General features: G+C 48.6%; 3 protein-coding genes and 2 non-coding genes across 5 annotated transcripts; 3 read left to right on the top strand and 2 right to left on the bottom strand.

Moving 5' to 3' along the window:
- Positions 1-42: 42 nt before the first annotated feature.
- Positions 43-3,430, bottom strand: RPS2 (ribosomal protein S2). The gene is made up of 8 exons (XM_036739462.1): positions 3,413-3,430; positions 2,822-3,001; positions 2,511-2,600; positions 1,763-1,870; positions 1,340-1,513; positions 1,091-1,250; positions 422-513; positions 43-158 (listed from the first exon to the last, which is right to left on the bottom strand). The coding sequence occupies exons 2-8, from the start codon at positions 2,996-2,998 to the stop codon at positions 78-80; spliced, it is 882 nt and encodes a 293-aa protein (XP_036595357.1). The 5' UTR covers positions 2,999-3,001; positions 3,413-3,430; the 3' UTR covers positions 43-77.
- LOC118832430 lies at positions 230-363 on the bottom strand. Its single transcript, XR_005009193.1, has one exon. It is a non-coding gene; the product is annotated as a small nucleolar RNA SNORA64/SNORA10 family (small nucleolar RNA).
- Positions 3,431-3,941: 511 nt separating the features above from the next.
- LOC118832450 lies at positions 3,942-4,071 on the top strand. The gene has a single exon (XR_005009208.1). It is a non-coding gene; the product is annotated as a small nucleolar RNA ACA64 (small nucleolar RNA).
- A 2,747-nt stretch (positions 4,072-6,818) lies between these two features.
- On the top strand, positions 6,819-9,888 carry RNF151 (ring finger protein 151). Its single transcript, XM_036737635.1, has 4 exons — positions 6,819-6,917; positions 8,198-8,343; positions 8,758-8,854; positions 9,290-9,888. Exons 1-4 carry the CDS (start codon positions 6,915-6,917, stop codon positions 9,731-9,733), a joined length of 690 nt encoding a protein of 229 aa, XP_036593530.1. The 5' UTR covers positions 6,819-6,914; the 3' UTR covers positions 9,734-9,888.
- Positions 9,889-13,698: 3,810 nt separating this feature from the next.
- Positions 13,699-22,782, top strand: TBL3 (transducin beta like 3). The gene is made up of 22 exons (XM_036739465.1): positions 13,699-13,996; positions 14,119-14,170; positions 14,299-14,394; positions 14,899-14,946; positions 15,032-15,173; positions 17,237-17,321; positions 17,450-17,620; positions 18,382-18,457; positions 18,545-18,638; positions 18,795-18,985; positions 19,096-19,237; positions 19,594-19,652; positions 19,752-19,855; positions 20,763-20,916; positions 21,009-21,239; positions 21,330-21,400; positions 21,484-21,640; positions 21,723-21,781; positions 21,938-22,041; positions 22,177-22,248; positions 22,344-22,502; positions 22,635-22,782. The coding sequence occupies exons 1-22, from the start codon at positions 13,947-13,949 to the stop codon at positions 22,748-22,750; spliced, it is 2,433 nt and encodes an 810-aa protein (XP_036595360.1). The 5' UTR covers positions 13,699-13,946; the 3' UTR covers positions 22,751-22,782.
- The last annotated feature ends 92 nt before the right edge of the window (positions 22,783-22,874 follow it).

Genomic DNA, 22,874 nt, shown 5'->3' on the forward strand with positions numbered 1-22,874 from the left:
TCTCCTCCCTGCCCCAGCCAATAAGTAACCACTACAAGCATCTAGCAGGCATAGTTCAGTTTGTTTATTAAAAACATCTATGTGGTTGCCACAGCAGCTGCCTGGGTCCTCTGGACAGACACTCGAGTGTGAGTCTTCACAAGATGGTCGGTGAATTCCTGCAATTATAAAACAAGCCTTATTCACTGTCCTTACCAGTGGGTACAATACAGCGTCTAACTTAAGAGTCAGTTGTCAAATCCCATACGAAACAGAGAGACCACGGCAGGTCAAACTGTTGTCCAAGGGAATTCTTGTTCTTTCTCCTGTGTACGACAGTCACACCATGCTTTGCCAAGTGCAACTGAGCAGAGCTAAGGAGATGGGGAATTATTTCCCAAATAATCTCAGTTCTACCTCCCAAGTTCCCATCATAGCATACCTGATAGGGAGACTTAGTGAACACAGTCTCCTTCCACAGGTCTGGGGTTAGATAGCTGTATGTTTTGGAGATGGCATCAAAGGTAGCTTTAGCTGTTGAAAGGAAGTAGTTACATGTGATTTAACAATAACTAGCCTCCTAAACCCAAAAATTCATCTCCCAAAGACCTCACGTGCTCAGTGAATTGAACCTCCCTCCATCTACCTCCCTTTCTGCATTGACCTTCAAAGAATTTCATCCCCAGTTCTCCAGAGCTGTACTTACAGGGCTGTTTAGTCTCTCATCACGACACTAACCTGATTCCCTCACCACTCCCTCTTCCCATTTCCAAATCCTAATTCCTACCCATGCACAAGTACTGACTGCCCCATGTTTTCATTGACTCTTTGCTAACTTAGAATTCTTAGCTTTGTTCACTGTGCAGTTCAAATATTACCTGCACAAAGCTTCATGATATCCCCAAATTACAGTCCTCCAATTATGTATGCCTCCTTTACAACAGAATGCAAGCTCCATCATTCTTCACTCCAAAGAACAGTAATTTGTCTCTCCTTAGGTTTTAATGATCTTATGAAGTGCAGCTAAAAGTCATTTTAAAAAGCTAAATTCCTCTGCCAACCACTGGTAAAGCTATCCTGCCAGGATGAGTACTTTAAAAAGCTCACTCACCAAAGTTGCCCAGAGTGGCAGTACAGCCTCTTGCAGAAGTATAGCAGTCATCAATTCCAGCCATCATCAGGAGTTTCTTAGGCACAGGAGCTGAGACAATGCCAGTACCTCTAGGAGCGGGGATCAGGCGCACCAGAACCGATCCACATCGCCCAGTGACCTGAAGACAAGAGCAGTTCAGAGATGACCCACCTCTCCCTGTCATGTGGCAACAAGCTTATGGCTCTTTATTACACTCCTATGTCTTACCTTGCAGGGCACTGTGTGAGGCTTGCCAATCTTGTTCCCCCAGTAGCCACGTCTCACAGGAACAATGGACAGCTTGGCCAGAATGATAGCACCACGAATAGCTGTGGCCACTTCCTTGGAGCACTTGACACCCAGACCAACATGGCCATTGTAGTCACCGATGGCCACAAAAGCCTACAGAGAAACTGCTTTTAGAAGAGCATCTTAAAACTCCCTACCATGTATAAAACATTAGCTGGGTAGCCAGGTGCCTTGTATTTAGTTGGCTATAACTGCCTGATGAGAGGGAACATTTTTTCCCCCAAGATCATTTGGAGACGGGGTAGATGAACTTCACTGCAAAATCACAAAAACAACTTTCAGCAAACTGTGAAGGCTCATAAAATGAAGCCTGGGTTGAATTAACCCAACTAGACAAATTACCTTGAACCTAGTACGCTGTCCAGCTCTAGTTTGTTTCTGGACAGGCATGATCTTCAGAACCTCATCCTTCAATGAAGATCCCAGGAAGAAATCTATGATCTCAGACTCCTGTGGAAAATAACATTAGGTTAAGTTCCTAGTTTCAACAGTACCTAAGTTTTTAAAAAGCTAATTTTACATACTTTTAGGGGGAGAACAAGAAGATGGATATTAGGTCCCTTACAGTTCTATAAGCCACATGTAAGATTCATAAGAACATTCCTTTCATAAACAATTCAAGTTTAAAATTGGATAAAATGCTTTAAACACACTGGTTCTGTGAGACCCTTATGAGCTCAATCCCACCCTCATTTTCAGGCCAAGAGAATGGACCTCAGATTCAGTGACTCAAACATATGTACTATACGTAAATATGGATACTACTGTTTTTAGGAAATGAAATCTTTAAAAAACCAAGATTTATTAAACAATTACTAATTCTGGAACACATCCACTTGCTCCCGTTAAAATGGGAGATGTCATTTATACGGTTTAAGTTAGGGTAAGCAACTTGCCAGTCCACCACCGCTTACATTTCTTGATACAGTACTGTGGCTATCTTCCTCCCTTACTACAAGTGGTCTTTCGGTGCAAAGTGGATAGAGGGGCTATGGAAAAGTATTGGGGGGGGGGTGTCTGATATTTCCTGGTAAAGACCCCTGGAAGGCTGTTAGAACATGGCCCTTGCCAGTCCCCACCTGCCCAGTACCTTGATCGGGAGCGAGAAAAGATAGATCTCTTCCAAAGACTTGATCTTCATGTCCTTAACTAGGCGGCCCAGCTTGGTGACAGGAACCCACTAGACACACCAAGAAAACCTCAGGTTACAGGTAGGCGCAGGCGGTGGCAACTGCCCCCCTCCCCAGGGTCCAGAGCTACCGTTCCCCACCCGCATTAGAGATGGATCGCCCAGCACTGCAGTGACATAGAGAAATAAATAAAGCCTGAGACTCAGGCCGCGAAAAATTCAAAAGGGAGGAACTCAAATACTTCAGACACCGCACCAAAGCAGAGACTAACCTCCTTGTCTTCGGCCTTTCCTCCCCGGGCTCCGCGGCCCCGGCCTCGGCCTCGGCCACGGCCCCGGCCTCGACCTCGGCCCCCACTGCCGAAGCCACCGCGGAAGCCACCCCGACCTCCGACTCCGGGGCCCCCGGGGCCTCCCGCACCTCCTGCAGCACCGGCGTCGTCCGCCATTTGCTGTGAGAGATGAAAGCTTGGTCACCAGATCTGAAAGCGAGCGCTTGGAGATCCCCTTCCCCCCAACCCCAATCACAGGCTCAGACCAGCAACAAAGGGCGCCGGTCGTCCCCCGAGAGCGCGGCAGCCCCCGAGCGCTACGGGAAAACACCCGCAAACCGCGCTCGGACAAGCGAAGGGGGGCCCAACGGCTGCCCGGCCCGAGCCTCCGCCGGGCGCCCAAACCGCATCCAATAGGCCCGGCCCCCGACCCGCGGACCACACCGACAGACCGGTGCAAGCGGGGCCTATCCCCGGGGAAGCGCGGCGTCGATGCCTGCGGATTCCCTCCGGTCCACTCGCCTACAACTCCTCAGCTTTCCGCCTCTCCTCCCATCCCCCCCACTACCGCAGCAAGAAGGGGACACTCACGTGTTCACTAGAAGTAGAAGGCCGTCTTAGACGCAACGAGACTTTTTATAGGAAACTAGTTCTCGCGATATCTTCTGGACCGGGAAACTCTTTCCTGAATTACTCAGATTAATGCAGAAGCTTCTGTGATTGGTTAAATCAGGCCCCCTCCAACTTTTCTTCCCAAGGCGTGGCCTAGAGCTACAGCCGCCGCTGAGGCTTGTGACCCGGAAGCAGATCTCTGGTACTCCGGAACCAGTATTTTAGCAGCGTGGGTATAAATTGGAAGGGACCTCATTCTTTTCCTTCTTTGCTGTGTTTTGCTGTGGGGGGCATTTGGGGGGCCGCTGCCCCACGTGGCTCTCTTCTCAGGTGAGGAATAACGCAGCAAGGTGGGGAAGGGGGGAGCCAAAGGCAGCTTGGGCTTCGCTGCGGCCCGAAGGCACTCGGGCTTCCGACATGCCCGGACCTCGTGGCAGGGGCTCCGCCGGGAGCTTGTCGCCCGAGTCTGTCGGGGAAGGGGGGGAGGGAGGGAGGCCGGTAAGCCGGCGTCGTCTGAAAATCACCTGCGGCCTGCTTCCATGGCCACAGGTGAGACCACGGCGCCCATAGCGACAGGGGTCTTTAAGCTTATCCTCCATAGACTGCGTGTGGGGGATAAAACCCAGGCCCTGACAGATGCTACGGCGAGATTGGGGGCGGCGACCACGAGTGGGGAAGAAGGGGCAAGACCTCCATTCACTCTTTTCCTCTCTCCTAGGTTTTAGGGGTTCCTAGCCAAGCTCAGGCCCAGCTCCTGGAACAGCCTCTTCGGATCACGTTACAAGCTCGGAAAGCTTTGCCATGGGGAGGGACATAGAACAGGCCTCCAAACGAAGTTGGAGTCCCCTACTTGGAGTCTTCACCCATGTCAACTGTCCCTGACAGCTGTGATCAGGTCCAGTCCCCCTCCACTCCACAGACTGGGGAAGTGGAATGAGGGAGAGATAGCTAAGATCATCAAATGAGTCTGGCAGAGTCTGGCTAGAATCTAATTCAAACGGACCTGTGTTTAGGAAGTATCTAGTTTATGACAGACCTTGTTCTAGGTGGAAGGGAGGGAGGGTCAGAATCTGCCTAAAGTACAGAAATGATGAGGCAGGTAGGTGGCCCAGTGGATAGAGTTCTGGGCCTGGAGTCAGAAAGATGTGAGTTCAAGTGCAACCTCAGACACTAAACTGTGACCTTGGGCAGGTAACGTAACCTGTTTCCTTAGGAGGTCGTTAGTTAGCTCAGTGAACAGAGTGCTGGGTTTGGAGTCAGGGAGACCCGAGATTAAATTCAGCCTCAGACATTTAATAGCTCTGTGACCCTGGGCAGACTTCCCTTAATCCGCTGGAGAAGAAAATGGTGAACAAAAATAGAAGTAATAGGGCTGGGAAGAGCACAAACCACTGAGATCACCAGGAAAAGCTTATTTTAAGGACTTGGCGATAACGGGAGCCCCAGGAATCTGAGTGATGGGAAGTGACAGCAAATAGAATGTTTTGATCAGCCAGTTTGGCCAGAATATGGAAGTGGGAATAAGCCTGGATAGATAAGGTGGAGGTGGATTGTGAATGATCGAAAAGCCACGCAGGAATCTGTTTTTTTCTAGAGATACTAGGGAACTATTAAAACTTTTTTAGATCAGGGAAATGATAAGATCTGTGTTGGAGTATCAATTTGGTAGTTGTAAGGAAGATAATTCTTACTTGTCTATTTTAAGTTAGAGGTGCCTATAGGGTATCCATCTGAACTGATTGGATAACCAAATAAGTGTAGAGACGTTGTGTACAGAAATCCAGGGTACCTATGCAGAGGGCCTGGCTTTCTGCAAATGCTTTCTTTGAGACTAGAAAAAAAAAGGGAGAGAGGAGGTATAAAATTGTAGATTAAAGAGCCCACCACAGATGACCTCCTATATGATCTCTAAAGTTCCTTCCGTTTTGCAGTAAATGTTTCCTTGAAATCCATGTGGGCAGGAATCAATTCCTTTTGGGGGTTTGGGGTATGTTCTCATTACAATACAACTGTTTGCTGAATGGATAAATGAGGGGCCAAGGATTTGAGTTGAGTTGCTTGGGGGAAGGTGATCACTATATTTTTATTTTGGGTTTGTTTTTTTTTTACCTAGGAGACTAATAAAGCTGAATTAACCAAATGTGATTTGGTGGAGTTTTTGCGTGTGTGGTATATTCAATTTTAGAAGCTTCCGTATCACTGGCTCTGGGTGTTTGTTATATTGCTGCCATCTTAAGAGTAATTTGTAGGTCAACCTTTTCCATTTCCCCGTTAGCAAGAGTACTATTTATCTCATGCCTCTGAGGAAATAAGAGAAGACACTTCGTAGTGCACTTGTACTGCACTATTCTTTTTGGTTGGCCTTTGTGTCCTGAGTCTTCCCACTCCAGATCATCCTGCAAGTCTGACTATGTCATACTCATTCGATAAACTCCAGTGGTTTCCTATTGCCTCCACGGTCAAATATATAATCCTCTGGCTCTAAAGCCCTCTATAACCTGACCCCCCCCCCATCTTTCTAGTCTTACACCTTCCTACCATGTACTACTGAAATCGATTATTAATTATACTGTTAAACTCTTTTTGCAGCCCTTGTACTTTAGCACGGTGTCTGGCACATGGTAGGTGCTTAATCTGCATTATTTGCCAACATAGCAACTAATGTGCTAAACTATAGATAAGTTTGAGGCTAGAAATGCAAGGTTGGACCCAGAAGCTTCTGGATTGTCATGGAGGGTCCAGGGCTCCTTTTGATCCTAAGAGTACAAATTGTAACTATCCCTTTAAAGCCTGGCAGCGGGGGTGGGAGGGCCTAAAAATTCTAAGTACTAAATCTTTCATTGTGGGAGAGGTCCATACACTGGAAATCTCCAGCAGACATCCATCCTCGATCCAAATGTCATTTTTACCAATACCCAACAACAGGGGGAAGAATTGTAAAAATCAAGAAATTAGCACAGTACTAGAACCCTGTCATCCCCTGGCAGAATTTAGGCCATTCATTTAGCAGTTGACTTGGCTCTTACATATTCCTAGACCAAGGCCAACAACTTGTTATAGGTCTGCAGTGGGAAAAAAAAATCCTGAATTTTCTTCATTTAGTAAAATTAAGGGCTACATTTTTTGCTTGGAAGAAATCTGAGCTGTGCTTCATCTGTAAAAGGGTGAAAACAGTCCCTGCCTTTTCTCAAAAACAGTATGAGAATTAAGTGAAAGTATATGTAGAAGCAACTAATAACAGGCCAAGACTGCAGCCCAATCCTGTCCCCATTGTGGGCTTCTGGTACCTAGGGAGAAAGGACAGGAACACCCCTGACTGGGTGCTGATCAGCCTTACTCCTGGCTGGGGACTGCCCCTAGGACTAGGCTGTGATTGGTTGATGGTAGACAATGAGACTGTGATGTCAACCTGAACAGAGGTGTGTGAAATGGGGTCTCAGCCTGCCTCAGCTCAGTAGTGCTGCTGCCTAAGACCACAATCATGGTGAGTTCATGCCTTCCCCTCTACTTCTGTTTTCTGTGAGGGGTCACAAAATTTTTTGTACATTACATCATAGTGCGGAAGGGCAAAAGAAGGGAGAATTGTTGCCTAGGAGCCTGTTCCTTTGGCTCCTGAGACCCTAAGTAGCACCTTCCTTGGGGGGAGGGGGGCCCACTAGAAGCTTAAATAGAGTGGTAGTGGCGGGGTGTGTGGACGCTATTCAGCCTGCTAAAAGTCTCCCAAGATTCTTGCCTGCCCTGATTTGTTTCACCTTTCCCCCAAAAGACTGGGTTCTAGGCCTGGCTCTGTCTCACAGGCAGCAGAGTGGTAAGTTATTTCTTTCTCTGAACTGGTTTCATTCTCTTTATTATGTTAGTATATTTTCTTTCCCTGCCTCTTCCCCTCACTGCAAAAGGCTGTTGAAAAGAAAAAAGCATTATAATACAAGCAATATAATAGTGTTGAAAATAAGTGGGATGTACACTTTAGGCAGCTAGATGGCATTGTAGATAGTGTTGGGCCTGGAGTTAGAGAGACCTGAGTTCAAATTTGACCTCAGACACTTACTAGCTGTGTGACCATGGGCAAGTCACTTAACCCTGTTTGCCTCAGTTTCCTCATCTGTAAAATAAGCTGGAGAAGGAAATGGTAAACCACTCCAGAAAACCCTGAATGGGGTCGCAAAGAGTCAGACACAACTGAACGACTCTCGTTAAGAAGCCTGAATCTGTGTTAAGAGAAGCTTTACTAGTTTGGCTGATGATCACTGCTAGTCCATGTTTGAATGAATGGAGGGGTATATGAATGGTCTGGCCAGAGGGTACAGGCTTCCAGAAACTCCAGATAGGCAATGTGACTTTGACCTCAGCACTCAATCCTGGAGCATGTGATTTGGGCTCATCCAGGCCCCTGTGGTGCTGGATGACTAAAGAACAGGACCAGGGGAGGTGGGGGTGAGGGGAGGAGGGTTGGCCAGAAAATGGACACTCGATCCAGTTTGTCCCACTTTCCTCTTAGTAAAGAGTTGGTTATTTGACCAGGGTACCTGCCTTTTAGTGAATTTACTTAGCATTCTTTCAGAGATTACAGAGCACTCAAGGGCTAGCTTCCTTCTGGAAAAGGAGGGAGGACTCGTATTGACATCAGACAACCAAGCCTCCTGCTGATGATGCCCCAGCGGGCAGGTTGGGGAGGGGAAGACAAGAGAGGAGGAAGAGAAGATCCCATCTTATGGTCACTAATTCTATGTCCCTATTCTTTTCTTGCTTGGGGTGAACTTACAGAGTGGTGGATATGATCTCAACCTCTTTGCCAACCCCCCGGACTGTGCCTTGCTATGTTCTGTCTGCCATGGGGTCCTCAAGCGACCTGTGAAACTGCCATGTGGTCATATCTTCTGCAAGAAATGCATCTTAACCTGGCTGGCTAGGTAGGATATACAGTCTTGGTCCCAACACAGTGGGAATGAGTGTAGGCATTTTTACCTATGTCAGTATAGGTAAAAATAAAGCAAGGACAGGATTAAAGATAAGCTCCACTTTAAGAAAACCTGTTATACAAAAAATCCTCTTTAGGAAAGTCCCAGACCAGGACTAGCCCCTCCCCAATCCTCACCCATTGTCCTTCACCCTCATCTTCCCTTTCCTTCCAGCGGTGAGGAGATACTTGAAACCAGGGGAAGGGATGTTCCCTCAATGCATTCTGCTAGCTAATAAGCTAACACATTACAAAGGGTCAAAGGAACATTTGTCCAGAATACTCTATGGTGGGTGAGTGAAGGTGGATCATTTCCTAAAGAACATGCCTGGTAAGCTGGCCTGCTGGCTCTCTGTGTCTTCCCCAGACAAAAGACATGTCCTTGCTGCAGGAAAGAAGTGAAGAGGAAGCTGATGGTTCAGGTGCACAAACTCAGAAAAACCATTGGCCGCCTGCAAGTCAAGGTATGGCAGTACCCATGAAACAAAGCAGGAAATGATTTCTCCTTCACTTTTCAAGGGGCTGGGGAAGGGAAGAAGCGGTGTAACTGTTGATGGCAGTGCCTTGGTCATCCACACAGGGAAAGGGCTGGGGGTACGGATCATACAAACTGCTACTTTCCATCCAGCATTTGGAGGCAGATTGGTTTGGTCCAGGTGTCAGGACAGGATATTATCAGTAAGAAGTGGCTGAACTTGAATTTAAGCTTCCCAGAGCTGCTTACTGATCTTTTCCATCCTTTGTCTCTTGTCTTTCTTCTTTCTTGTCACCCTCTCTGTTTCCCCCTTCTATTTTCCTCTCTCCCTGTCTTCTCTATTTCTCTCACCTCTCCCTCATCTTCACCTTTCCCTTTTCTGTCTTTCTGTGTATCCCCTTGCTCTCTGTCTCTGTCTGTGCAGTGCAAGAATTCTCAGGCTGGCTGCTGTGTCACCTGTCCCCTGTCTCAGCGTAGGATCCACCTGGACTCCTGCCCTTTTGAGCTCACCCCCTGCCCTAACGCAGGCTGCATGGCCAGGGTGCGGCGGGCAGCCTTAGCGGAACACAGCCAGAGCTGTGGACACAGGCGACAGCAGCGCTGCCCCCTCGGCTGCGGGGCCACGCTCACAGCTGTGGAAAGGGAGAGCCACAACTGCTACCGGGAGCTCCAAGAGGCATGGGGCCGCCGGAGAGCACAGGGCCGGGCCCTGGTCTCCCGCCTTCGACATCGAATGAGGCGAATCCACCGGGCCACCAGCCTCATCCGAAGGCAGCTGACCCGGCTGGAGACCTTCCTGGAAGAGGATGAAGAGGAAGGCATGAATGTATCCAACATCGACACCGAGGCACCCAGGGCTGCTATGTAATGCTTGCCCAGCTGGATGGTCAGGACTCCTGCCCAGATCCCCTCCCCTGGGGCTGACCTTCCCTAGGGAAAACTGGGGAAGACCAGGCTACTATGACTGTAAATAGAGAAGGATGAATAAAAGTGGAGCCCAAGGGGTCCCAAGCTTTGTTCTTCAGTCTTGCTATGGGTCCTCTACTGCCCCCCACACACACATAGGGTACCCCAAGTTACATCTCCCTCCAAGGACTCCATCTCCTCTGAGAAAACTACTCCATCCCCATGTCCTGCAGCCTTGAGAAGCACCCTCTTCCCCAAGAAACTGTCTATGCTGCCCAGAGTATACCCCAACAGTATTATCTATAGCTGCCATTTACTGTACTAGTTAAGTTTTATAAAGTGTTTTATTTCATTCTCACTCAATTTGCCACAACAGCCCTGTTAAGTAAACAACATTATCATCCCCATTTTACAGATGAAAAAAGCAAGCTCAGAAAGAGATTAATTTGCTCTTGATCACACAGTTATTAAGTGTTAAAGCTGAGTTTTGAACCTAGGTCTCTTCTTATATTTCGGTAGCCCCGAGGCATCTTTTCCTTCCTCCATTGACCAGTCTACACTGCTGAGAGAGTCCTGTTTGGTCTAAAGACTATCCTTCAAGCCCCAACACTGCTCTGAGGCACTATATACTGCCCCCCAAACCCTTCTGTGACCTGTCTCTGAGATAATCCCATTACTAGGACTTCCATGGCCCAGTCTCTACTGTACTCTATTTCTGTTGCCCTGAGATACCCCTACTCTACAAGGGCTCCTTCCCCATGTAGATTGCCCTAAAATAAGGGCCCTGCTATACCCCAAAGAGATCACACAAGTGGGAAAGGGACCTGTACGTACAAAAATATAACAGCTCTTTTTGTGGTAGCAAAGAATTGGAAATCAAAGGGATGACCACCAATTGGGGAATGGCTGAACAAGTTGTGGTATATGAATGTAATGGAATACTATTGTGCTATAAGAAATGGGGAAAATATAGGCTTCATAATAACCTGGAAAGACCTACATGATATGCTGAGTGAGAGGAGCAGAACCAGGAGAACATTGTACACAACCACAGACATATTGATTCTGTGATGACTAACTTTGATAGACTTGGCTCTCCTCAGCAACACAAGGCTCAAAGACAGCTCCAAAGGACTCACGATGGAGAGAGCTGGCTACATCCAGAGAAAGAACTGTGGAGTCTGAATGCAGACTGTGGCAAACTACTTGCTCTCTTTTTTTCCTCTTTTTTTGGTTTTGTTTCTTCTCTCTCATGATTCATTCCGTTGGTCATAATTCTTCTTTGCAACTTGACTATTGTGTAAATAAGTTTAATGCAAAAGTTTATGTAGAATCTATATCAGACTGCATGCTCTTTTGGGGGGGGAGGGGGGAAGGGAGGGAAGGGAAGAAAATTTGAAGAACTAAGTGTTGTAAACTAAAAATAAAAATCTAATTAAAAAAAATTTATACTCACACATATGAGTTTTTTAGGCCATCAATAAACCTCATGATTGCAAAAAATAAAATAAAATAAAGGCCCTAAGAGCAGAGTAACTGGACAGAGCAGACTACCTCCAAATTTAGAGACTGACAGAACAGTATAGTAAGAAAGGTTAGGGGCAAGGGTGTGTATGAGGGATTCTAGTATGCAGTGAATTAATGATGTAGAACCAAGGTCTAGGCTGGATATGAAGGAAAAAGATCTGACTTGTCAAAAAACATTTGAAGTATTGTTTACAGCATGTTTTTGAGTTGGGCTGGGAGTACCCCCAGGGGCATGGTTGGGGTTTGGAGGAGTATTAAGAGATGGGGTCTGATAGAGTCTAAGGAGGAAGACATGAACAAGGTGGAACACATTCTGGAAAGGGTGACTAATAAGAGGGTGAAAAGACTTGAAACTGCCCCATAGTGCTGGGTAAAGCAGAAAGCCAGGGATTAACCTTTTTTGTTTCATCGATCGCTTTGGCAATCTGATCTCTAATCTCAATGTTTTTAAATGCATAAAATAAAATACATAGGATTAAAAAGGAAACCAATTATATTGAAAATAGTTATCTAAATGTTTTTAATAAGTTCATTGACACTAGGCTAAGAACTATAATAAAGGAATTTTGGGATGCTCCTGCTCTCCTAGTGGCGAGTAGGCAAGGGGAGTAAATGTGATCATTCTTCAGGTATTTGCATAGCAATCATTGAAGGGGGATTGGATTTAGTTGATCACAAAATATAGAACTAGGACCAAAGATTGGAAGTTATAAGAAAACATACCTGGTTTATTTAAGGGGTAACTTCCTAACAATGAGAATTGCCCAACAATGAAATGGGCCACCTTGGGGGATTGTAGTTTCTCCATCACGTCAATTTAAAAAAAAAATATTTTGTGAAAAATTAGCAAAAATACACTTTTTCTCTCCTCCTACCTCTCTTCTCCTTACCCCTACTGAAAAAGAAAAAAAAAACTTGCAATGTGATGAATGAAAAAGTCCAAGAGGCGTAGTTTCTGGGTAATTAATAATCAATTTATTAATTACAGATAATGAATAATAAATTGATGTCAGTGGCCCTTTCCAAAACCAAAGATGCCCCCTGAAGAACAGTGAATGCTTAAAAGCCTTTGGAAAAGGGGTGTCCTTGAGGGTGGAAATCATCTCTGATTGGTTAATGATCATTGAGGGGGTAGACATATTAATGAAGAAGTAGGGAAAAAGTCTTCTGCTCCTGTTGAAAATGTGACCTAATCGTGGGACACTAAACTGTCTCCAACAATCTGGACAAAAGAATCCATCTCTACCACTGGTACTGGTACTCTACCACTCTGACTGGTTTTCCCCTTTATAAGCTGGGTCATCCTAAATTTTAATGGAAGGTGCTAAGGACAGGAGCTTCTTTCTTAAGGGCAAGAACTTACCTAGACCGGATTCTGTTTGTAAGGTGTTCTAGTTGGATGGGGTCCCACCCAAGATCGAAAACCACGTGTCTCAAGGACTTGGAAAATCTCCTCTATATCAGCAAGGCTCTTCAGAGATTGGCTGAATAGCCTACAGGGGTTGGTTTCTCAACGAGGAAATAGGAAGAGGAAACCTTAATCGTAATTTAATAATTGGTTATCAATATAAGAGAAAAATAATCATTTCTTTCAGTAACAAATATGCATAGTCAAGCAAAAGAAATCCTTGCACCGGCCACCAAATAAAGGTTTCGGTCTGCACCCGGAACCCATCACCTGTCAGCAGGTGCGGGTAGCACGTTTCACCAAGAGTTCTCTGGAAGAAGCATTCCTGAAGTAGAAACTGAATAACCGTCACTAGTCCTGCTCAGAGGGAACTTGCACTTCAGGGTTGACTGTGATTTAAGGTTTGTACAGGTTTATCTCATAGATAACCTCTGCCCTTGAAGTCCCCGTGCATCTTGGGGACCGTGATTGCAGGCCACAAGAGGGAGGCTGGGAGACCTGAGAAAGGCTGAGAGGCTAGGGCGGAGGAAGTGAGACTAGGACGGGTGCCATGGCTACAAAGCACTCCGTAACTCATATGAACCTAAAAACAGCCCTGTGAGCTACGATTATTATCTCCATCTTACAGAGGAGGAAACTTAAGCTCAGAGAGCTTGCAATTTGCCCAGGATCACACAATCAGTCAACAATCAATCATTGAACATTTATTAAGCGCCTACTATGTACTTAGCGCAGTGCTAAGCAGCTTAATTATATTTCGCACCCAGGTCTTCCTGAGTCCAAATCCAGCGCTCCAGCGCCACCTAGCGGCTCGACGAAAAGCTGAAGGTTGTGGGCCGAGATGGGTTTCCAAGTTCAGGCCCTGGGAGGGAGAAGGCGTAGTTTGGGTTTTTTGAGGGTTCGTAGCCCGTCTCCACTGTCAGGAAGTTTCCTGACACAACCCTCACCGCCGCCACTGCTCCATTTATACTGTCCTGACAATCCTCCCACCCGTCACACACAACTGTCTACACCACGTCCCTCCCGTTGCCCAGCGTGGGGGAGCAACATCAGGGTCTTTCAAAAGCAGCCACTCCCACCATCCACCCGGGAAGGTCCGGAAAGAACCTCGCCCGCCTCTGGTGACGTAACTCAGTGACGCCATCATGGCGCGCCGGAAGCAGCCGCCCTACGATCTGCTATTCTGTCGCACGTGCTGGCGCTGGCGTTCTGTCGCCGGGTAGCCGCAGCCGGGACCGTGATGGCGGAGACGGCCGGGACTGGCGCCCGCGGTCTGCGCTTCAAGAGCAAGTGAGACGTGGGCTGATCGGGGCCAAGCAGGGAGGAGTAGCGGACGGGGGGCGGGGAAGGGTGTCACAGGGGCCGAAGTCGGGGGGCTGCAGTCCCCCAGCCTGGCCTTTCTCTCCCCGCAGCTACGCGGTGCAGCGGCGAATCGAGCCATTCTACAAAGGAGGCAAAGTCCAAGTATGAGCCCTGGGGCGGGGGTCGGCAGGGGCCGCCCAGGTGGGGGTGGGGCTGGCGCATTGGTGGCCAAGGGGGCGGGGCTGAGGGTCCCCGCTTCTCTACTCACTGCCCTCCCCCTCCTCTCTCAGGCGTCCGGAGATGGACAGCTCCTGTTCTGTGTCTGCGGCTCTGGAGTGAATGTCGTGGACGCCACATCGGGGAATCTCGTGAGGACCTTGCAGCAGGTGGGAGCGAGTTCGATTGAAGATCCTGGTGGGGGCTGGGGGAGACGCTGCTAGGGTCCTTCCAGCCCTCACGCTCAGCCTCTGTGTCCTCGTCCGTAAAATGGCAATGCACCTACTTCACAGGGTTGCTGTGAAGATAGCATGTGGAGTGCTTTTCAGACCTGAAAGTGTGACTTTTTTTGTTTGTGTTCAGTCTTTTCGGTCGTGTCCGACTTGTTACCCCCTGTGGGGTTTTCTTGACCAAGATACTGGGGGGTGGTTTGCTGTTTCTTCTCCAGCTTATTTTACAGATGAGGAAATTCAGGCAAACAGAGTTAAGTGACTTGCCCAGGGTCTCATGACATCTAGTAAGCTTGTGAGATCAGATTTGAACTCAGGTTTTTCTGACTCCAGTCCTGGCAGTCTATCCACTGCACCACCTAGCTGCCTGTTATAATGTACATTCCTTTTTTTTCTTACATCTTCCTTCAACTTATGTTATATCCTCCTGTCTCTTTTCCCCAGGAAGACCAAGAGAACATCACAGCCTTTGATCTCAGCCCAAACAATGAGGTGTGTGTGGTGGGAGAGAGGGTGATAGGGGAATTACTTCCTGGACCCCTGATCCTAACCCCTATTCCTTTCCCCTCTTTCCCAGATCTTAGTCACTGGGAGCCGCGCATTATTACTAACTCAGTGGGCTTGGCGTGAAGGAAATGTCACACGTGTTTGGAAGGCTGTACACACAGCACCTGTGGCCTCCATGGCTTTTGACCCAACATCCACACTGCTGGCCACCGGTAATCAGTCAACACACATTTATCAAACACCTGCCATGTGTTAGGTCCTGTCATAGGTGCTGGGGATACAAAGACAAAAGTCCTGTTTTCAGAGAGTTTATAGTCTAGCCAGGGAAGGCGGTATGTACAAATAGGCAAGCTAGATACAGTATAATTTTGGAGAGAAGACACTAGAAGCCGGAGAGATCAGGAAAGGTTTCACGTAGAACAGGGCTGTCCAAAATGCAGCTGCAGTGGGATTTATATGGCCCGCCTACAAGCATAAAAATCTACATAAATGCTTTAGTAAACGAAGTCAAGCTACTGCAGAGCTCTCACTAAAATGGCAAATCAAAATATATTGTCTATTGTTTAAATAAAAACCTATGGTTAGACAGCCCTGATGTAGAAAATTTGGGGCATAGGAGATAGCCAGCACAAAGGCAAAGAAATAAGAGATACAGTGTCCTGTTCAAGGAATAGCCAAAAATCTAGTTTAACTGAGTCTTAGAGTTTGCCAAGGAAAGTAATATAAAACAAATGTGGAAAGGTAGGTTGAGGTCAGATTGTGAAAGGTCATCTAAAAAGTGACTAATGGAGGTATTTATGGTTGGTCCTGGAAGTAATGGGGAACAGCTGAGGTTATTATTGAGAATAGGTATAATATCAAATCTGTACTTAAGAAAAATAATTTTGGAAGCTAGATGGAGGACAGGTGTGGGGAGAGGGAATGCAGATAGACCAGTTAGGGGGTTGCTGTAATAGTTGAGGGGAAATGTGATGATTCCCTGAATTAGGTTAGGGTCTTGCATGAGTTAGAGAAAAGAGGATGAGTGTCAGGTGTGTTTTGGAGGTAGAATCAACAAGCTTTTTAGCAGTTTTGAGTGAGGGAGAATAAGGTGTTGAGGTGTACACTGAAGGGAAAGATGGTGGAATCCTTAGCCAAAATAGGGAAATTGAGAAGAGGGAAGAATGGGGGTTATAGAGATTATTACTTCTCTTTTGGACTTGGTGAGTTTAAGATACCCTCTAGACAACAGTTTGAAATGTCTAATAGACAGTTGACAATATACCAACCTCAGAAGAGAGACTAGAACTGGATATATAGATTTTAGAGTTTTGAGCAGAGAAATGATAAGTACCTCCAGATGAGCCAGTGAGGTCACTACAAGAAAGGATGTAGAGAAAAAAGATTACAGGTCGTAGGCTAGAGCCTTGGGGAACACTCACCATCATGGGGTGCGGTACAGATGATGAGCCAACAGGGGAGACTGAGAAGGGAAAATCAAGCAAGGTAGGTGGTGAACCAAAAGAGAATAGTCTCATGAAGCCCAGAGAAGGGACGATGTCCGGGAAGAAAAGCTGGTCGTCAGCGGTCAGAAAGGTGAGGATCGAGGAGGGGAATAGGGAAAGGCTTTCTGATTTGGCGATTGGAAGACTGTTGGTGACTTTGGAGAAAGCAGTTTCTTTTGAGTGACAGGCTTGGAAACCAGATTTTAAAGGGATGAAAAATACCTAAGAGGGGAGAAAGTGTAGGCAGCATTTTCCTGCAGTTTGATTGGAAAAAGAAGAGATACAGAATAATAGCTTGAGGGGACGGTAGAGCCTGGTGAGAGTTTTTTAAAGTTAGGAAGGATTTGGGGATGTTTGGAGGCATCAAGGAAGGAGCCAGTAGGTAAGAGATTGAAAAAGGGAAGGGTTATGCTGAAGGAGATGAGAAGGTATGAAATCTGAGGTATCTATTTAAAAGATGAGCTTGGCCTTGGTGGGGGGAAAGTCCACTTCTTCATCAGAAGAGAGTGAGGGGTGATATTAAAAGGTTGTGAGATTAGAGAAAAAGGGAGGCCACAGAGAAAGATGAATTGACATCCTTAGGTGTCAGAGTTGGAGAGGGGAATGTAGGGGGTTTAAGGAGAGAAGAGGTTTGGACGAGCCAACGTAGGGAGTGGGGCAGAGAGTTAATTAGGGAGGATTACGGCGATTATCTTGCTACAGTGAAGTCCCAGAAATTTTGGGGGGGACCGAGTTCCAAACCTGTGTATCCCTTCTCTTTTTGTCCCCCAACCCCATGTTTCTCTCTCAAGGTGGCTGTGATGGGGCTGTGCGTGTCTGGGACTTGGAACGAAGATATGGGACCCACCACCTACGTGGCTCCCCTGGAGTTGTCCAGTAAGTCCTGGGTTCAACCCATTTTGCAGGTGATGTCATCCAAGTTGGGAGTTGGGGGGATTGGCGTTGTGACCCAGGGATCTGGAAGGAGGCAGAGTTAGGTGACCCCTGTCTCTGATCATTCCCAGCCTTGTGGCCTTCCATCCAGACCCTGAGCAGCTTCTGCTCTTCTCTTCTGCCATGGACTGCACAATTCGTGTCTGGGGTCTTCAGGCTGGGACCTGCCTGGCCATGCTAAGCAGTCACTACAGCACAGTCACTTCACTGGCCTTCAGCGGTGATGGCCACACCATGGTGAGGTCAGTGGCTCGAGAGGAGCTTTATATTAGGATCATGGGTTTGGGAAAAGTAGGTCCCTTTTTTTTCATTTCTCATATTTCATTATTTAATATTTTAGTTTTCAACATTGATTTCCACAAGATTTTGAGTTATAGATTTTCTCCCCATTTCTACCCTCCCCCCATTCCAAGATGGCATATATTCTGATTGCCTTGTTCCCCAGTTAGCCTTCCCTTCTGTCACTACCACCACCCCTCCATCCCCTTTCCCCTTTTCTCGTAGGGCAGGATAGATTTCTATGCCTCCTTCCCTATATATCTCATTTTCCAGTTGCATACAAAAACAACTTTTTTTTTGAGCATCTGCTTTTAAAACTATGAGTTCTAAATTCTCTCCCCTCTTCCCTTCCCACCCACCCTCCCTAGGAAGGCAAGCAATTCAGCATAGGCCACATGTGTATCATTATGCAAAACCCTTCCACAATACTCATGTTGTGAAAGGCTAACTATATTTCCCTCCAGCCTATCCTGTCTCCCTTTATTCAGTTTTCTCCCTTGACCCTGTCCCTTTTCAAAAGTGTTTGCTTTTGATTACCTCCCCCCCCTTTCTGCCCTCCCTTCTATCATCCCCCCTGCTTTTATCCCCTTCCCCCTACTTTCCTGTGGGGTAAGATACCCAATTGAGTGTGTATGGTATTCCCTCAAGAGGAGGTCCCTTTTTCTGGGGTGGGATGGGTGCTGAGTGTGCTTAGGGATTGACTGGGTTCACATTCTTCTGCTAGCTCTGGCCGGGACAAGATCTGTACTGTGTGGGACTTGAAGACTCAGAAATCAGTGAAGACAGTCCCTGTTTTTGAGGTGGGTCTGGGGTGGTGGGAGGGGAGAGAGACCTGGAATCAGGCCCAGAGTAACTGGCCGACACCCTCCTGCTTCTCTTTCTCCTAGAGTGTGGAATCTGTGGTGCTGCTTCCAAAAGGGGAGGCTCCTGCCCTGGGCGTGAACACCCCAGGGCTGCATTTACTCACAGCTGGCGATCGAGGCAAGTAGGAGCTTTCTGGTGGGGAGGGGAGAGGCTCCCAGGATTGGTGATGCCCTAGTTTCATCTCCAACGTGCTCCAGCTGTTTTCGTTTCTCCGTCTCTGATCTGTTTCTCCCCATGTCTGAAATATCTCTTGTGTGTGTGTGTCTGGTCTAGGAGTGCTTCAGGTATGGGAGGTTGAATCTGGGAACTGTGTGCATACCCAGAAACCTATCCTTGGTGAAGGTGGCCCTGGGCGGGAGATCACACACTGTGCCCTGGTCCCGACTGCTGGGCTGATTATGGCTGTCACAGCTGAGCACAACATCCTCCTTTATGAGGCCCACACCCTTCACCTTCACAAGCAGGTGGGTGCTCTGTGACCCTCATAGCCACCACCCTTGGTTCCTGTATTTTAGAGGTTGGTAGGGCATGGGGGTGGTATTCCTGGCTTCAGTTTGCTTCTCTTCCCACCCAGTTTGCCGGCTACAATGAGGATGTGTTGGATGTGAGGTTCTTGGGTCCTGAAGATTCTCACATTGTTGTTGCCACAAATAGCCCCCGACTGAAAGTGTTTGAGCTGGAAACGTCTGATTGCCAGATCCTGTGTGGGCACACAGGTAAGCCTTGGCCTCCCTCTAGTTCTTCTGAGTCACCTTTGACCCTCTCATTTCCTCTGAATTATAATCCCTGACCCAGAGCTCCAGAGGTTTCTCTAGACTTTGAAACTTCTCTGACTAAACAGAAGCAGGGATGCCTCATTGAAGTTTCGGGGTACACCCTGGGAGCCTGTTAGTGCTGAAAAGAGCAACGAGTCTGACCTGAGTTCAAATCCCAACTTTTCTGCTTGCTGCCTGTGCACCCCTTGGGCAAATCATTTCCCCCTTGTAAGCCTGTAAAGTGAATTGGTTGAGCCAGATCCCTATGGCCCTGTGTGAGTCCAGGCCTCAGATTTTCAATCCTTCTCTCCCCGAAGACACAATCATGGCTTTGGATGTTTTCCGGAAGGGCCGGCTCTTCGCCAGCTGCGCCAAGGTGAGGACTGCCCTGTGGAGACAGGGAGGTGGGGAGGGAGGAGTTAGACTGTGTCTCCCCATGTTAACTAGTCTTTACTTCCTCCACCCCCCATTCCAGGACCAGAGTGTGCGCATATGGAGAATGAATGTGTCTGGGAAGGTGCATTGCATAGCCCATGGCTCTGGCCATACTCATGGCATAGGCACCATCAGCTGCTCCAGGTACTGCACCCGAGACCCAGGACCATTTACATCAGGCCCAGAGAATGAGGCCAAGTTCAGCCTGAGTGTGAACTGCCCCTGCTTCCCCTCCTCCCCATGTTCAGGGAGCTCCGGTCTAAAAAGAGGCCCTCCCTTAGCCTTTCCTTTGGAAGCTCATGGCAGAAGCAGCAAGCAGATGCTGCCCCTTCCCTCCCAGAGCTCACTGACTGTAGGGAGACAGAACTCAGACACAGGGGAATGAGAAAACGGGGCAAGACAGGCTGTGCACAAGGTCTGGGAATGTGGGACTCGAGGACTCAGAGCAAAGCTGTTGTGGCCTGGGGCAGTCAGGGAAGACGTCCTGGAGGGAGTGAGGGCAGGGGGGGTTGGGCTGGGGCTGGAGGGGACAAAGGAGTTTAGCATCTTAAGAAAGAAGAAACTATTCAACCATGGGTATGGGGGCTGCAAATGAAAAGAGATGGGTTGAGGCCAGACTAAGCGGTAAGTAGAGAGCTGGACCGGGACTCAGGAAGACCTGAATTCAAATCCTGTCTCAGACACTTACCAGCTGTGTGGTGTTGACAAAGCCATTTAACCTCTACCCAGCCTCAATGCCCCCATCTGTAAATAGGGATGATAATGGCGCCTACGGCCCAGGGTTGTCGTGAGGCTGAAGTTTGTCCATCCTAAAGCACTGTGTAAAGGCTAACTCTTTATTACTGTTGTTATCCTTTAAAAAGAGGCAGCTGCTCCCGTCAGAGCAGTGTAAGGCAGGCTAAAGGCAGGGGCATGGCTTAGGAGCCTGTGGCAGTAGTTCTGGGGTGAGAATATGGGACCTGGGTTAGGGTGGAGGCTGTCGAAATGGACGGTAGGCTGCAGATGCAAAGGACATCCTGAATTCTGCATCTGTTTCCTCTCTTGGTGTCAGGCTGAAAGAGGCCTTCCTGGTGACTGGGAGCCAGGACTGTACCATAAAGCTGTGGCCCCTTCCTGAGGCAGTGACATCCAAGAAAATGACCCGAGACCCCAACTGTGACCCTATTCCCCTCCAGGCCCAGGCCACTCAGCGGGCCCATGACAAGGTAACACCAGGATAAGAAACTCGTCTGGAGGTCAAGAGGAGCCACGGTCACTTTCCTCACCCCAGTCACAGCTTCCCTTCTCCCTTCTCTAGGACATTAATAGTGTGGCCGTATCTCCAAACGACAAGCTGTTGGCATCAGGTTCCCAGGACCGAACAGCCAAGCTGTGGTCCCTGCCCGACTTCTCCCTGCTGGGCGTCTTCTCTGGCCACCGTCGAGGCGTGTGGTGTGTTCAGTTCTCCCCCATGGACCAGGTGCTGGCCACAACCTCAGCCGATGGCTCCCTGAAGCTTTGGGGTCTGCAGGACTTCAGTTGCCTCAAGGTAATACTCCTTACTCCAATTCCCCAGGGGTCCAGAGTGAGTGAGGCTGGGCCTCTGCTTCATGTTCCATTCCCTTTTTCTCATCCGCAGACGTTTGAGGGTCATGATGCGTCAGTGCTGAGGGTGACCTTTGTGAGCCGAGGGACACAGTTGCTGTCCAGGTCAGCTGGGGCCCGGGGCAGGGACCCTGGTGTGGGAGGTCTGACCTAGGGCTCTGATGCCACTTCTTTCCTGATCATTGCAGTGGCTCAGATGGCCTTCTCAAACTCTGGACTATCAAAACCAATGAGTGTGTGCGGACGCTGGATGGGCATGAGGACAAGGTGTGGGGGCTGCATTGCAACCGGCAAGATGAAGCAGTTGTGACTGGAGCCAGCGATGCTCGGATCCTCCTGTGGAAGGTGAGTGAGAGCCCAGCCTCCTGGGATGGGAGGTATCTCTTCTTGGCCTCTCCTACCCTGGGCTGAACAACTCTGTTTCCAGGATGTGACTGAGACAGAGCAGGCTGAAGAGCAGGCCCGGCAGGAGGAACAAATCCTGAAGTAAGTCCCAGGGATAACACCTGCACCATCCTGCGCACCACCCCGCCCCCCCCACCCCCAGCCCATCTCAGAGCCTTCCTGGCCTCTGATCCCCTCAGTCCCCCGCATCTTGCCACTCTCCCAGCACTTCCCCATTGACTCTTCACCTCTCCCCAGGCAGCAGGAGCTCTCCAACCTGCTCCAAGAGAAGCAGTATCTTCGGGCCCTGGGCCTGGCCATCTCTCTGGACAGGCCGCACACTGTGTTGACAGTTGTCAAAGGTCAGTGACTTCAAAGGGCTGGATGTACCAGAGGGGAAGGGATGGAATTGCTTGGGGGGTGATCCACCTCAACGGTGGATGTAAATCCACAGCTTTCTCCTCTTTTCCTGGCCTCACCCTCCCTGCCCCACACAGCCATCTTGAAGGATGTTGACGGTCCTAAGAAGCTGGAGGAAAAGGTGCTAAAGCTTCGGAGAGACCAGAAAGGTCAGTGCCCAGCAGGGCCTTTGGAGGGTGTGGAGGGCGAGAGGCTGAGCTGGTCCCTGACCTCTTCCCTGACCTCTTCCCTGGCCTGTTCCCAGAGGCCCTGTTGAGATTTTCCGTCACATGGAACACAAATTCCCGCCATTGCCATGAAGCCCAGGCTGTGTTGGGTGTCCTGCTACGGCACGAGAGTCCAGAAGAGCTGCTGGCCTATGAGGGAGTTCGGGTTGCCTTAGAAGCACTGCTGCCCTACACCGGTAAGTGACTGGCCCTGCAGTGGGGTTGGACCCTGTTGGGAGGGAGGAGCTCAGTCTGGAGCCCGTTGGGGATGAAGTGGGGTCAGAATCTACCCCCGGCCTCTTTATTCACCTGCCTTCCTCCCTCCTCAGAGCGACACTTCCAGCGGATTGGCCGGACGCTGCAGGCTGCCATGTTCTTGGACTTCCTGTGGCAGACTATGAAGCTGCCTGAAATCTCAGCCTCCCCAGCCCTACAACCTTTGTAATGACATTTTGTATAAAAGTTTGTCAAACCTCACAAACATTTCCCTTATCTGGAATCGACCCTCCCTTGCCTGATCAAAGGGGTCAGCTTTCAAAACCTTCCCAAGTACACCCACAGGATTCATG

This window comes from Trichosurus vulpecula, chromosome 9, assembly GCF_011100635.1.
Source record: "Trichosurus vulpecula isolate mTriVul1 chromosome 9, mTriVul1.pri, whole genome shotgun sequence".
Classification (NCBI taxonomy): Eukaryota; Metazoa; Chordata; class Mammalia; order Diprotodontia; family Phalangeridae; genus Trichosurus; species Trichosurus vulpecula.

Excerpts from the sequence above, each read along its gene's own strand:
- RNF151 (XM_036737635.1), top strand. Across the intron at positions 8,344-8,757 it reads ATCTTAACCTGGCTGGCTAG|ACAAAAGACATGTCCTTGCT; the intron begins GTAGGATATACA and ends TGTCTTCCCCAG. Across the intron at positions 8,855-9,289 it reads TTGGCCGCCTGCAAGTCAAG|TGCAAGAATTCTCAGGCTGG; the intron begins GTATGGCAGTAC and ends CTGTCTGTGCAG.
- TBL3 (XM_036739465.1), top strand. The coding sequence starts at position 13,947 with ATGGCGGAGACGGCCGGGACTGGCGCCCGCGGTCTGCGCTTCAAGAGC. Across the intron at positions 14,171-14,298 it reads ACAAAGGAGGCAAAGTCCAA|GCGTCCGGAGATGGACAGCT; the intron begins GTATGAGCCCTG and ends CTCCTCTCTCAG. Across the intron at positions 17,322-17,449 it reads GGCTCCCCTGGAGTTGTCCA|CCTTGTGGCCTTCCATCCAG; the intron begins GTAAGTCCTGGG and ends GATCATTCCCAG.
- RPS2 (XM_036739462.1), bottom strand. The coding sequence starts at position 2,998 with ATGGCGGACGACGCCGGTGCTGCAGGAGGTGCGGGAGGCCCCGGGGGC. Across the intron at positions 1,514-1,762 it reads GACAGCGTACTAGGTTCAAG|GCTTTTGTGGCCATCGGTGA; the intron begins GTAATTTGTCTA and ends GTTTCTCTGTAG. Across the intron at positions 1,251-1,339 it reads CTCACACAGTGCCCTGCAAG|GTCACTGGGCGATGTGGATC; the intron begins GTAAGACATAGG and ends TCTTGTCTTCAG.